At 46.7% G+C, this 14,726-nt stretch overlaps 1 protein-coding gene across 1 annotated transcript in view; it reads left to right on the top strand.

Annotated features, from left to right (window-relative positions):
• LOC146821647 (uncharacterized) overlaps positions 1 to 14,726 on the top strand; it is a 1,582,729-nt gene that overhangs the window by 870,469 nt on the left and 697,534 nt on the right. Inside the window, exon 21 of the mRNA XM_085609888.1 lies at positions 13,044 to 13,130. Coding sequence (XP_085466014.1) covers positions 13,044 to 13,130 — 87 coding nt within the window. The remainder of the gene's footprint in view (positions 1 to 13,043; positions 13,131 to 14,726) is intronic.

Below are 14,726 nucleotides of genomic sequence, written 5' to 3' on the forward strand. Positions count from 1 at the left end.
TGTGCTTGCGCTGCGGCTGAGGGGAATGCTACAGAGAGTGGTGTGCTGAGCGTCGCCTGGAGGGACCTGGGGTGTGCCGAACACCAGAAACTCAGAGGCCGGGTGAAAGTGGTGGAGTCTTCCCTTGAGGAGCTGACCCCGGCACCCCAGGCGACGCTTAAACAAATGGCAGACCTGAATGATAGGGTCAGAGTGCTGCAGAGTAGAGCGTAGGACAGTGAAGGGTGTAATAGAAGGAACAACATTCGCATATCGGGCCTGCCGGAGGGGGTTTAAGATGGCAATATGGAGCTGTGGCTCCGCAAAGTGGTTGCACCGGAGGGGCTCACACAATTCTATACCCTGGAGAGGGCACACCGTGTCCCAGCTCGCCCACCGGCGCCAGGTCGTCCACCAAGACCGGTGGCGGACCGACTTGCACTACCGAGACAGAGACCTTTTACTTCAAAAAGCTTGCTCAAATGGACCAGAATCTTGAAGTGCAGCCGCTCCGTGCCTCTTTTCTTGAAGTTAAGAAGGCGCTGAGAGCAGAGGGCCTCCAGTACTCACTTCTTTTCCCTGCACGACTACGCATCATCAAAGGTGCTGCAGCTTGGGAATGGCTGGAGGAGTATAAGGCCGGGGCTCCCCGGATAGCACGGGAGCAGGCACCCCCACTCAAAAACAGACAAACCGGAAAACAGTCTCGGAAGCGATTGGCAAAGAGCGCCCCCAAGAAACCAAGCCTTTCCCAAACGGAGCGCCAAAGAGCGGCGGCAATGCAGGCAGTGGCCGAGATGATGCAGGACGACAGGTAGCAGTCGGAGGTGGGTTCACACTCACCGGGGGCCACATGGGGCTAGGAATCAGATTCCTCCAAAGTGGACAGCCTAGTTCTACCACGGGTCACTCCGAAGTCTGCGGATGAGATCATATAGAGGAAGTCACAATATGGAACAGACTTGGTCGCATGTCCTGGGCCTCTAGAGCCAGCAGGGCTATGATCAAGTACTGAGATAAAATGGTCCAGGGTTGATTTTCGAGTTGGTCAGTGCCCAGCACAGTCCCTGACAGGACACGAGGCATTGAACTAAGCCATGACCCCCTGTAGGACCTCACCATAGTTGGTTTGGGCCTCGATTGACTATTAAAGTTGCATGGCGGGTTCGGGCGGGTGGCCGTTGCTGCACTGCTCTGGGGATTGGGGAGTTTGCCCATGTTGGGATTTCCTTTGTTTCGTTTTTTCCTTTGTTCTTTTTTTGTGTAAGACCTGCCCTGTCCACAACGTGGCGCCTGAAATGCTTTCCTGGCTTGGGGGGGAAATTGGGGGTGTGGGGGGTTGGACTAACTGACTCAGGATGGCAGTACCCTACCAGACACTAAAACTACTCACGTGGAATATCAGAGGGACGGGGTCCATGGCTAAACGCCACAACATACACAACTACCTTATGAAGAGGGAAGTGCAGATAGCCCTTCTGCAGGAGACACACTTGCTCCAAGCAGAAGTGGACAGGTTGCGCAGATGGTGGAGGGGGCAGGTATATGCTATGTCCTTCTCTGCATATGCCCGTGGAGTGTTAATTTGGATCAGAGCGGGAGTACTCTTTGAAATACTGCGGTCTGACATTGATAAGGAGGGTAGGCATGTCTTCCTCCTGGGACAGCTATATGAGTGGGAAGTCACGCTGATTTCTGTCTATGCTCCTAATCAGGACCAGCTGGCCTATGTGGCTGGTCTTTCTACACATATAGCGGACATGCTGGTGGGCCCCGTATTGCTTGGTGGAGATTTTAATGGAGTAATAGACGTGGACCTAGATCGGTCCCATCCTCCCCCACCCTTAAGCTCAGACCCACCGGTTGGCAGCTGGACTGCGGGACTGGATGTCTCATTGGGGATTGCACGACATCTGGAGGATCCAGCACTGAAACACATGGGAATATTCCTTTTATTCCCCAATACATCAGCTCCATACACAGCTAGACGCTTTTTAGTGTTCCCCCAACCTCGGTGACTCTGTCACGCACTCAAAGTATTTGGGACGAACCCTATCTGATCACAGTCCATTGTTATTGGCATACCAACCTTTTGGTGCTAGAGCCCCCATACCTACATGGCGCCTTAATCCGGTATCTCTATAAGACGCGCCGTTAGCAGACGCCCTACAAGCCCTTGTCAGCGACTACTTTGCTAATAATGAGTGATCTGCATCTTCTGTCTTACTGGAGTGGAAGGCATTCAAGGTGGTGGTGAGGGGACATTGCATAGGATGCAGTGTGGGGGTACGTAGGGAACTTCACAGCGAGTTATTAGCTAAAGAGGATGAGATATGGGAGCTGGACAACCTTCAGGGGTGAGACGCGCAAGCCCATACACGACTCCTAGATAAGCGAGCACAATACACTGACGCACTAGAGCGACTCAGTTCCTATGATTATAAGGCATATATGGACAGGGTGCAGGGGGAGGAGGGGCGAGCTGGTCGTCTCTTAGCTTGGTTGGTACACCTGGAGATGCAAGGGGCCCGATCATGCGCAGCCGGGCGATGGACGAATCGACTCTGCACTATCCGGGTGCATTTAATGCTCAGTTTAAGGACTACTATGGGGCCCTATACACTGCCCCCCCCCCTCCTGGGTCTCCTGCCACCGCTATTGAGGCCTTCTTGGCCCCACTAGATCTCTGTACGCTAGATGCGGAGGCACAGGAGGAATTAGGCGGGCCAATGACACCGGAGGAAGTGCGAGGAGCCATCATTGCTATGGCTCATGGGAAGACTCCTGGCCCAGATGGCCTGCCGGGGTAATTTTATAAGAAGTACAGGGCTGAATTAGCCCCAAGATTGGTGACATTGTACAAGGAGTCACTTCAGCTGGGCCAGCTACCGGAGACCACACGAGACACGTTGGTGATCCCACTCCCCAAGAGCACATCTCTGAATGCTGGGGTAACGGACTATAGACCCCTTTCTCTGTTAAACACTGATTTTAAGATACTTAGCAACGTGTTGGCGCTCCTGTTGCTTCCGCATATGCAGGGCCTCATCTATCCAGACCAAAATGGATTCATCCCCTCTCTCAAAACCTCATATAACCTCTGTCGGCTGTACTCGATGCTGTACCATTCAAAAGCACGGGCCCTCTGGCGGGCCGCCATTCTCTTGATTGATCTAGAGCAGGCCTTTGACACCATGGGCTGGGATTATCTCCTGGCTGTTATGAGGTGCCTGGAGATGGGAGACAGATTGGTGGCGTGGGTGCGTTTATTGTTTATTGTTTACAGCTAGGATCAAGACCGGCAAAACCATCTCCCCGCAATATCTTGTGGCACGAGGAACCCGACAAGGCTGCCCCCTGTTACCACTGTTATTTGCCCTGGCAACAGAACCTTTAGCCAAACTTTTTCGACAGGGGGGTGAGGGTATGGAGTTGACAGTAGGAGGACGGACGTATACTATTTCTCTTTATGTGGACGAACTGCTAGTTTATCTCTGTGACGCTGCTCGGGGAACGGAAACGGCCTTGCGGTGCTTGGAGGCACTCAGGGACCTGTCAGACCTGTGGGTTAATAAGCGCAAAACGTGTTTGTTCCTGGTGGCTGGTCCATTGGCAAGCTCTTTGGCAGTGCCCGATGATATTACCTGGGCATCGGGCACTTTAAAATATCTGGGTGTCCAGATCTTCCACTCATTGGAGGACTTGAAAGAGGGGAACCTGGGCAAAGCGCTGCGATTGCTCTGTTCCGGGGCACGTTACGCCTCCCCATAATGGCCAGACTTTCTTTGGAAAAATGGTTATGCTCCCACATGTATTATATTACTTCGCTAATATGCCGGTGTTAATGCCCGAGACCTGTTCCGTAACTTAGATTCTCTGGGGCAAGATCTAGTCTGGGGAGATGGTAGGCATAGAGTGTCGCTCCGGATGTTGAGATGCCCCTTAGATGCGGGAGGCATGGGAGTTCCGGACTTTGCAGTTTATCAGTTAGCTGCCCAAATGCAATGGTTGGCTCTGTGGCTGAAGGGGGGTGAACGTAGATGGGACTTTCCTGGTGGAACCTGGCCAGATCCCCTGCCAGCTGCTGGTGAAAATCCTGGTGCCCGCGACCAGGGTTCCCTACATATCACTCTTGCAAACAACGGCGCTGCAATGCTGGAAACGTAGCATCAAGAAAATACCCAATACCTCGCCAGAGCTGCCGTTGGTAAGCTTACCGCATTGCGAACCGCAAGAGATTGTAACTGTAGAGCAGATGGCACCTTGGGCGGCAGTGGGTCGTGAAAATGTGGGAGATTGTTACCACGAGAAGCACCTGCTTCCCTTCTCGGAATTGGTGGAGAGTTGCGACCTGCCATCGGGCCAGTTTTTACTAGTTTATGAGGCTTTACAGCAGACGTTTGCGAGGCTGTGGAGCCGGAATAGAGAAGAACCGGAAACACATGGTGTACTGCACTCGCAGATCACCTTGGGCACTGCGAGACACCAATTCAAATGGTTCCATGTTTCCCTACGCGAAGCCTCACTGGCCCCCCTGCTGCAACTCCGGGGGAGATAGGAAAAGAATATGGGGAGGGACCACACAGATGTAGAATGGAGAAGAGTCTTGGAATCCCCCAGGAAAATATCTCGCAACAGACGACTCTCGAGGGCAAGATGGCAGCGAGTGAGCTGTGCTGAGCGGTCGCTGATGACCTCTCTCCCATCTGAGATGAAATTGACAGTTTGCTGGCCATTGCTGTCTATTGCTCCCCTGTGGACTCTGATATGGTTATGGTAACCAGATTTGCATGGTCATCCACTGATGTCTTCACTCATTGCGGAGTTTAAACATTATATATTGGCAGAGCTGGGCCAGCTTAAGGAAAGCTGGGGAAGATTTAGCAGGACTATTGACTATATACGGTACATACAGTCGCGCAGAATGCCGCCTCGTCCCGCTAAAAATGACAAGCCGAAAGGAAAGGAAAAGGCGAAGGAGCAAACAGAACTCAGTAAACACCCTTCAAAGGATCTAATTGTAGAAACAGTACTGAACGCTAAGGAGCCAGGGGCGATTCGGAAAGTGGCATCGCAGTTAAACAAAAAGACGATTGAGACGCGAGGGGAGGAAAGGAATGCTACAGTCGGAGCTACGGAGATGGGCAGTCAATCAGGCAGCTTCAGCGAAGTAAGGAACAAGCCGCCGCCGAGACATGCTGAGAAGGCTGAAAGAACTGACAGAGGTGACAAAGCTAAACCCAAACCCAGAGAGACCCCCCTCAGGCAGCTTACCTTGACAGAAGTATTTTCCGCTCGCCAAAGAGTAACAGGCGATCGCTCGCCAAACGAAGGCGGCAGCGATAGATCCAGATCCAGCGACCCAGGAAGCGTCCTCGAGGACGCTGGAGGCACGTCAATTGCGGACGCTCCTGCTGCTAGGCAACAACAACAGCAGCAGGCACAGCGGTCCGCAGGAGAACACGAGCGGGAGAGACTGCAGATCGAATTGGGCTTGGCCTCCCCCACAGGTTTTCCACCGCTATGCACTGAGCACGGTCAGGGTCAGGCTCAGCCAGGGCTAATTCCAGGTGAGAGGGGAAATGCGGGCAATAAGGATACAGACATGTTGAAGCAGAATTGCTAGCCTCCGAGGCCTCCAAAACCCCCCCTAGAAAAACCCTGGCTACTTGGGGAAGCTCCGCTAGCCTGATAATAAGAGACAAAGAAACAGAAACTACCTGACCCCAGAGAGGAGGAGGAGGTGATTGAAAAGGGCGAGGTGGGCTCGGGTGAAGGAGAGAATTTTTTTCTCTCAATGAAGATTCGGACTCAGCACACCCAAGCGAGGAGCTCTCAGAGGACGAAGATGACGACGATGAAGCATCGCTTTCAGACTCCAGCTCCTCTGGGGGGCGGGGTACAGGCACAGGCACAGGTAAAGATTCGACTCTGCGGAAGAGGCAGTCAAAGCCAAAGTTAAGCAACCCACAGACTGGGGTATTGGGAGGTACTGAAAAGGGGCTGCTCTGGGACTACTCGGGCACTTCCCAGATGTATCAGGTTGAAGACATCACTGGGTCACCGAAACAATCTGCTTCTTTTGACATCCTGTTTAATACATTGAAACAGATGCAAGCAGAGGCTAGAGCTGTGAGTCGGAAGGCAAGACAGGATGCTAAAAAAATACAATCCTCATTAAGAAAGACAAATAAACTATACGAGGACTTGGTGGGAAGAGTCACTGAGGTGGAAGAACGTACAAGCAAGCTTGAAGATGATCACAGCAATTGGCAAAACTTTAAATCGGCTCAAGAAAAAATGGCAGAGGACCTCCAATGGAAAATGGAGGATTTTGAAAATCGTCAAAGGCGTAATAACATCAGAATTTTGGGTGTGGCTGAGGGAGCGGAAGGGCAGGACATAAGACGCTATTTGATTAACTTACTCAAAGGGGCATTCCCGAAGTCTCAGTGGCAGTGGGACAGGGAAGTCCAGAGAGTGCATAGATTTCCTTTTACACTTAAAAAAGTGCAGGGGGCTGACAGTGGAGGTAACGCGGCTTTCCCACAAGCCATTTTAGTATATTTAGGGAATTTTCTGTTAAGGCAAGAAATAATTGAGAAAGCTAGGCCTGATACTAAGAGATCATTTGATGGTACCTCCTTCTTCGCCAGGCCAGATTTTTGCCATGTGACAGTCGAACGGAGGTGGAGACTGAGGCAGCTGATCTCAAAACTCCAGGGGCTAGGGTCAGAGGCCTACTTATTGTTCCCTGCTAAACTGAAAGTGGTTACCAGAGGAAGAGCCAGGATGTTTTTCTCAGAGATTAAAGCTCAGCAGTATATGGATGACTTGAAAAAACAGGGTCCGTAAGGGGATAGGGGATGGGAGAGGGGTGCGACTGTCGCAGCCCGGACCGGCCACACATAGGTCCTGCGGACCTATTTGCCTGTACAGGGGGGGAGTGGGGAGGGGTGGGTGGAGAGGGGTGGGTGTTGGAAGGGTGTGGGAGGGGGGTTCCACCACACGGGTTAAAACTTTGGTACTTTTTGGTTTTGTTAAAGCACATTTTTTCTTTATTTCTTGTTTTGTGTGGGATATGGCACATCCAATTTAGTTGGTGTAGACAATCTCAAAGGAGTATAGGCTTTTGTAACTCTATGTTAACTACTGTTTGGCTGACTTTGAGTAAGAACTCTTTGATACCCCTTAATGCCCTGCAAAATCGCCTCAATTAATGTATGTGGTCTCAATGATCCTAGGAAAAGAGCGAAGGTAGCAGGCTTGCTGAGATCTTTACAATTAGACCTGGTATGCCTCCAGGAGACGCATATTGAAGCATTACAGTTATACCTTTTGAAACAACTGGGATTCGATGTATTAGCGGCAAGTAAGCAAACTACTAGAACTAGGGGGGTAGCAATTTTAGGGAGATGTAGTGATCTAGTGGTGTATAGGAAGAAGGAGGATCACTGGGGTAGGTGGGTCATAGTGGATTTATGTTTTAAGGGGACACGGTTTACATTAGTTACTATATATGGATCCACGGAAGATGATCCTGATGTCTGGCAATTTATGGACATGGAATTGCCGCAGTGGCCGGAACCGATTATTTGCTGTGGGGATTTTAATATTCATGACCCAAGAAGCTCCTTTGCAGAACCTGGGGGGAGGTACTTAGGGAGAAAGAAAAAGTCACATAGAGCCCTTACTGCTATGGTTCAACATAATTCCCTTGGGGATCCGTGGATGAAGTCTCATCCCTTCATAGACGGCAGTACCTTCTTTTCCGTACCACACAAAGTATTGGTCAGGTTGGATTATTTTTTAATCTCCAACTCTCTAATCCCTCACTCGAAAATAGGGAAACAACCCAGGATTATTTCTGACCACAGTCCGCTTGTTTTAACGCTAAATACCACTCAGATAAATGTCAGGAAAACCCAGTGGACTTTCGAGCGTATTTTATTAAAAGATGAGGCTTATCGGAGACATATGGAAGGCTGGATAATAAATTTTTGGGAAGATAATAGAGGTACGGCATCCCCCGGCGCAGTTTGGGATTGTTTTAAAGCTGGGGTTCGAGGGGAAACGATGAGTTTAGTATTGGCAAGACGAAAAAGGGAAAGAAGGCACCTGGAAGATATAAGGCTTAAGTTACTTACAGCAGAAGAAAATTTGGCTATAGCTATAACGCAGGGAATCCCACTCGACCCTTATATACTTAGATTGGTTACTCTTAAAGGAGATGCTATGGAGGGTATCATCTTGAAAGCCGCTGAGAAGTATCTTGCACATAAACAGGAGACCTACGAGCTAAGCGAGAGAGTCGGGCATATTCTTGCTGTTAGAACCAGACAGCGAACAGCAATGGCTGATATTAAGGAGATTCAAGATCCTCGGGGAAATCTTAGCACTGATTCAGATCTTATTAGAGAAGTTTTCCACAAGTTTTACACTAAGCTTTATTCTTCGGAAGATATGAGGGACCCAATCGATCTAGGCAGGTACCTTAGCGACATTTTGGCTCCTGTCTTATTGTCAGTTGATAGAGAGTTGTTAGACGCCCCCTTTCAGCTGGATGAGATTAGAGGTGCGCTGGAGAGTCTCCCCTCGGGGAAAGCTGCTGGGCCAGACCAAATCCCGGTGGAATTTTATAAATTGTTTCAAAATATCTTGCTCGCCGAGATGTTTTACATAATGCTACATACGCAACGGGGAGGCTCTCCTCCGGAGTCCTGGGGGGGGGGCAGATATTATAGATATCCCAAAAAAAGGGAAATCCCCGATACTCCCTGCCTCATATAGACCTATCACCCTTATGAACTCTGACGTTAAAATCTACTCGAAAATCCTTGCGACAAGGCTTGAAGGGAATATAGAGCAGCTTGTAAGCCCGTCACAACATGGCTTCAATCCAGGCAAGGGAACCACCCAACATATAAGGACAGTTATCACAATGTTTGATGCCGCAGGAACCCTGGGCGACCCTATTGCAGCACTGTTTTTAGATGCCGAAAAAGCTTTCGATAGGGTCGCCTGGGAATATCTCTGGGCAGTTTTGAGATGGTGTGGTATAGGGGAAGGCTACATAACAGCTATCCAAGCTCTATACAAAGGACCTACAGCTAGAATTAGAGTGAACAGAGGGCACTCCGATGTAGTTAAAATTTTTAGGGGGACAAGACAGGGTTGTCCCTCATCCCCCCTCCTTTTTGCGTTATTTCTTGAACCCCTATTACGACGATTAGAGAGAAATGGTGGGATCCCTCCAAAGGTTTTGAACGGTAGAACAGTTAAAATTCTGGCGTATGCCGACGACGTGGCTATACTAACCCCCGACCCTGATTTGGCTATAATAGAGGTCGTGAAGCTACTATGTTCGGGCAGTTTTCGGGTTATAGTTTGAATAAATTTAAGACCTTGATAGTTAAGAACAAACATGCCGTTTGTACTGACCCCAGGGTGGTTACGTCAGCTACGTATTTAGGCATAGTAATAGTAGCTGACCTGGATGCTATCATTGAGGTTAATATGACCCCTATTTTGGCCAAAGTAAAAATAGACTTAGATAGAGTTAATAATTTACATCTTTCTTTAGTAGGCATTACCAACGTGGTGAAAATGACGATCTTGCCAACATTTCTCTATCTATTTAGAGCAATACCACTATTTTTTGATTCTAAATGGTTTAACACACTGGAGGGTATCTTAAATAGGTTCATATGGGCACATGGAAAAACGCGCAGAGCTTATAGATTTATGTCTCTACCTAGAGAAAGAGGAGAATGGGGAGCCCCTGATTTCAGATTATATTATTTGGCAACCGCCCTTCAATACATGCAGGGTCTAATTGGAGGAGGGGGAATCCTACAGAAAACTACCTCCTCATCTACAGATGTTTATGCAATCTTGTTAGGTCAGGAGACAGAAAATTGTCTATTACAATATACTGATTTTGGGCGACTTAGAAGTAAACAGTTTAAGACTTTAGCCGCGGCTATTAAAGTATGGAATGCTTTTTTGAAAAAGATGGGGTTGGGCAGATTCAACAGATATATCAAATTATACAGCAATAAGTCTTTTCCCTCTGAGAATTTTTCAGATTCAGTTATGGCTGCATGGGATCAAAAGGGAATTAAGCAAATTGGGGACTTAAGAGATTCAAGGGGAATAGTACAGTTTAGCGCACTTGTAAATACCTTTGATTTAAGCAATAGGGACTTCTTTAAATACCTACAGGTTAGGAGTTTTCTGGTTAATAGACAGGGCGGTTCAGTAGGGTAAAAAATTAATGACTTTCTGGAGACTTTAACTACTGGTGGCGTACATACGATTAGATCAGCATATGCGTTATTAGTTAAAACTAAAGTGGATGATTTGGATAAGCATAAACATAAATGGGTGGAGAAACTCCAAGGAGAACTTGATGATTTTCAGGAGTCGCTGGATTTGGGCTGTACTATACTGTGTTCGGCTCCACTGCAATCCCAACACTATAAAACACTGTACTCACTGTACCATACGCCAGCCAAAATTGCTAAATGGGGGGGCACGAATGGGATTAGCTGCCCTCGCTGTAGCTCAACTGATGCAGATATAATTCATATGTTTGCTACCTGCCCTCAACTATACACACTAATTAGGGACATTGAGAGCTTCTTGGCTCAGGCATTAGGGTTACAGATATCTTTAACCCCCTCGTGGATTTTGCTGGGAACTGGACATATAGAGAACAACAGCAATTTAGACAAAGAGTTTCTGTTCATGACTATGGCTGTGTATAGATTGATCTTAGCTAGGGCATGGCTTGATAAGACCCCCCCGTCCATGCAAACATGGATGGCGAATTAAATTTCTACATTTAATTTGGAAAAACCTATATATGCTAGGAAGGGAAGAGCAGGGAGAGCACAAGGCTTAAGAATTTGGGAGCCTTTAGCACGGTGGAGGGACGGGATAGGGTAGAGGGTAGAAGGATTCTTGGATCACTAATTATAATAATGATATGATTTGTTGAATAACTTCCAACTATGTGTATGATATTCTTGTGGGAAAACAAAATGTATTTGGAATATAAAATGTGCGCTATGGAAAGTATAATAAAAAATATATTTTTAAAAAAAACAGACGACTGAAGTACGTTCAGTTTAACTATGTACCCATGACTTACCTGACACCACATAGGATCTTTGTTGCCTTTGGGGGTGAACCGCGAAGATGTCCATGATGCCCCTTGGAAGATGTAGACTTCCTACATATGACTTGGGAGTGTGGGATCACACAGATATTTTTGCGTGCAGTTCTCTTCCAACTTAATAACACATTGGGGCGAGCGCTAAATCACACTGCAATAAATTTGCTTTCTTGGGCTCTTCCCTAGACCTCCTAAATGCAAGGTGGGCAAGAGGGTCATTGATCTGGCGCTTGCACTGGCTAGAAGGCATATAGCAATCCCATGGAAAGCAGCCATGGGGCCACAGGTAATCGTGTAGCGGAGGGAAGTGATCAACTGGGCCGGAGCAGAAGAGAGAGCACTGCGTAGAGAGGAACTGAGGTGGGTGCACCAGCTCCCCATAGCGGAACAATGGAGGGATGTTTTGCATGGTTGGGACCATCCGAGCATCCCAGATAGCACTGAGGGAAAAGGGGAATCCCCCCTCACAGCTTAACATAAAGTAGTGAATTGGTCATGCTGGAGTGCGATGGGTTACACGACCGGGGGTTCTTGTGCCCCCCCCTGTACACTGGGGAAAGAAAATGGGTGTTGGCTGGGACTACGAACGAGGCGTGAATAGATGCACGCAAAAGCCCTGCGGTGGTTGAGTTTTTGGTGTTCCTTCCCCTCCCTCACTTGGGCCCCCCCCCCCCTTGCTAGTCTCATTTGAGTTCCTATGTATCCTCCCCCCACCCCCTCTCGGCTGGTTTTATGACACGTATGTAGTCCTATTCAGGGATAGAGCCGCACTGGACATTGGCAAGCAGATTGAAACTTTGCTTTTTGTTTTCACCCCTTGTTTGATAAGATTTATGCATGTATGATGTTAAGATGGCACGGCAACACATACATAGGCATGGATATCCCCAGTGGAGAATACAACCATACCATTTCATGCAGCTATACGGGATTGGGGACAGTTATTCTAAAGATAGACTCTGCAATGTTTGGAAAGTACAATGTTAATTGATGGGAACACCGCTTGTAGTACCCCCATCTGAAGATGCACCTGATACATCGAGGGTTTAATGAATGTACTGGATTCTGTGATACCCCTCTTGTAAGAAACTATATGTGTACCAGTAATGAGCGACAACTGTATGCCAAAACCTTTTAACAAAATGCTAATAAAAATATTTTTTTTAAAAAGTTTAATGTCGATCAGCCGTTTTTACACCACAGTCATCCTTTATACATACTATGTCCTAAAGACTTGCTCCTCTTCAGACATGATGATTCCATTCATTTGGAATTCAACTATGTTCAAGTAATTGATCTGTCAGAATGAATGGCAGAAGCACAACATTCTCATATCTACTATCCAGTCATAAGGAGAAGTGACTATCATGAGCTTAGATAGAAATACAAAGCTCCAACCACTGAATCAAAGGTGCCAGTAGATACCTGCTTCAATTAAGATGGTGGGGCTGAGCTTGGAAGATCACAATATTGCAAGGACCAATCCTTTCTAATGTAAAAATGGATTTCATTCTATTTAACTGCAACATGTCATGGCATCAGCTATTAACACATATTGGAAGTCTTGCCAATATTTCCATGTGGAATTTGTATTGATTGTAGCATTCATTCCCCAATTTGAGCTGACGCTAGGCTTTCACAATAAATATTCCTTCCAGCACACCCTAAACACAAACAGTTGATACTTTAGGAGTGCTTACTTGGTTCTGCATCTCTGGATTTCTGGCAACAGCTAGTCCCACCTCAACCCCATAATGGCGCTCCAGTTGTCGCTTTCAGTGGAGCGATATTTAGATGTTTAAAAGTATCTTAGATAATCCAGCAATGTACTATATATATAGCTTTGTGAGTGGATAGATAATCACTGTTTCAACCTTTTTTGTAGCACCTGAAACACCAAAGCCTGAGAATCCTTCGACGACTACCCCAGCCCTTCCTGAAAAAGATCTCAGTGTGGAAAATAACCAGCCAGGTAAGTACAAAGAGCAAATTTGTGATGAGAAATACTGTTGCAGATATTATATACATAGAACAACACAGCTGACATTAAAAAAAAAAAACAATAAGAATCATGGATGGGTAACAATATAATGGGGATTTTCTCACTGAGGGTTTTGAGCGACAATTTTCTATGATGTTAATCAGAACTCTTAGGTGAAAAACATCCACCTTTTTCACTTATTACCCATCTATAATGATAAGTTATGTATGTCCCAAAAGTAATCCGGCCCTGTTTTCAACTGCTATGCAAGGGCAGGTGAGTAATGGGGGAGCAATAGATAGCCTGGGTTTCCCTCCCAAAGTAAAAATAAAGTACCTGGCCACCTGCCACCCACCCCAAGCACTTCACTTGCCTCCCAAGCTGTGCTGTCTCCTCTCAAAGAGAGTAGAGAGGTGGCGCTGTCAGAACAGTTTGGAATTCCATCCTAAGGTAGCACTATTGCCATGTCATAGCACTGAATAATCAGATTTAGAATCTGGTGTTTATAATAGTGCCTCTCTGTGAGAGCCATACATATCTAATAGGCAAATATTCTCAAAGCATGTTACTATTTCGAAAAAAGTACTTTAAGAATGTGTACTCAAATCCAAGTCAAAGAATTATTGAATGGCGTAGCCACGATTATGAGATGGAGTGAATTCAGCTCCTTGTGCAAACAGGAGTTTGTGCAGGGATTGGAATTCTGAAAGATATGTTAATTACTGCACCGTTTGGCAATTTTCCCCTGAAAAAGTTCAAGGTGTCAAATCTGTTGACATTTAGGGGGGATAATATGTGCAGTAAATTCAGATACATATGAAATTTAGCACAGAAAGCGCTGATGTTGTGTTTAATTCCTCATAGTGTAGAGTAAAGCTCAGAATAAGAGGTATTTTCCAAATTTAGTAAATACTGGACCCTCAGGCATGAGTGTTTACCGGATGTTTTAAATACCTCGTCCATTACCTTCTACCTCATAATCAGGGCTTATATGTTCTATGCAATGTTATATTGGTTATACTGTTTATTCCAAAGACTGATTCCCACTTAAGATGCCATCAGGTCCTATTGAGTGAGAACCACGCAGGACAAAAATGCACTTTTGATATGCTATACTTCTAGTGTCTGCGAAGTAATAGTATCTTGTGAATCATGGTAAACACCAACAACAAACGGGAAGGCTCTGGTTAAATATTCAGTTCTATTGTATTGTATTGGAACATATAGAGCACACTATACTCAGAGGTGTCAAAGCGCTAGCGGTAAGAACCCAATACCAAACAACAATCAGAGAAGTCCCAATTCCTGAAGGAGATGGAGAGACAAGAGCCATATTTTTAGCAGTTTTTTTAATGTGACAAAAGAGTCAGTTTCTGAGATGTGGGTGGATAGAGTATTCAAAAAGTGGGAAAATCAATAGATTTTATAATACTGCCCTCACACACCCGAGAGTGTCATGCTTCATCATTGGGCCGCATCATACACCAAGGTGCAGACCAACACCTTTGGTGGAGCGCAATTTTTTTAGAGTGAATGATGAAAAAAATGGTGGTGAGGGTAAAGTATAAAAGACAGAATAGTTAGAAT

The sequence above is a fragment of the Triturus cristatus genome, chromosome 6 (assembly GCF_964204655.1).
Source record: "Triturus cristatus chromosome 6, aTriCri1.1, whole genome shotgun sequence".
Classification (NCBI taxonomy): Eukaryota; Metazoa; Chordata; class Amphibia; order Caudata; family Salamandridae; genus Triturus; species Triturus cristatus.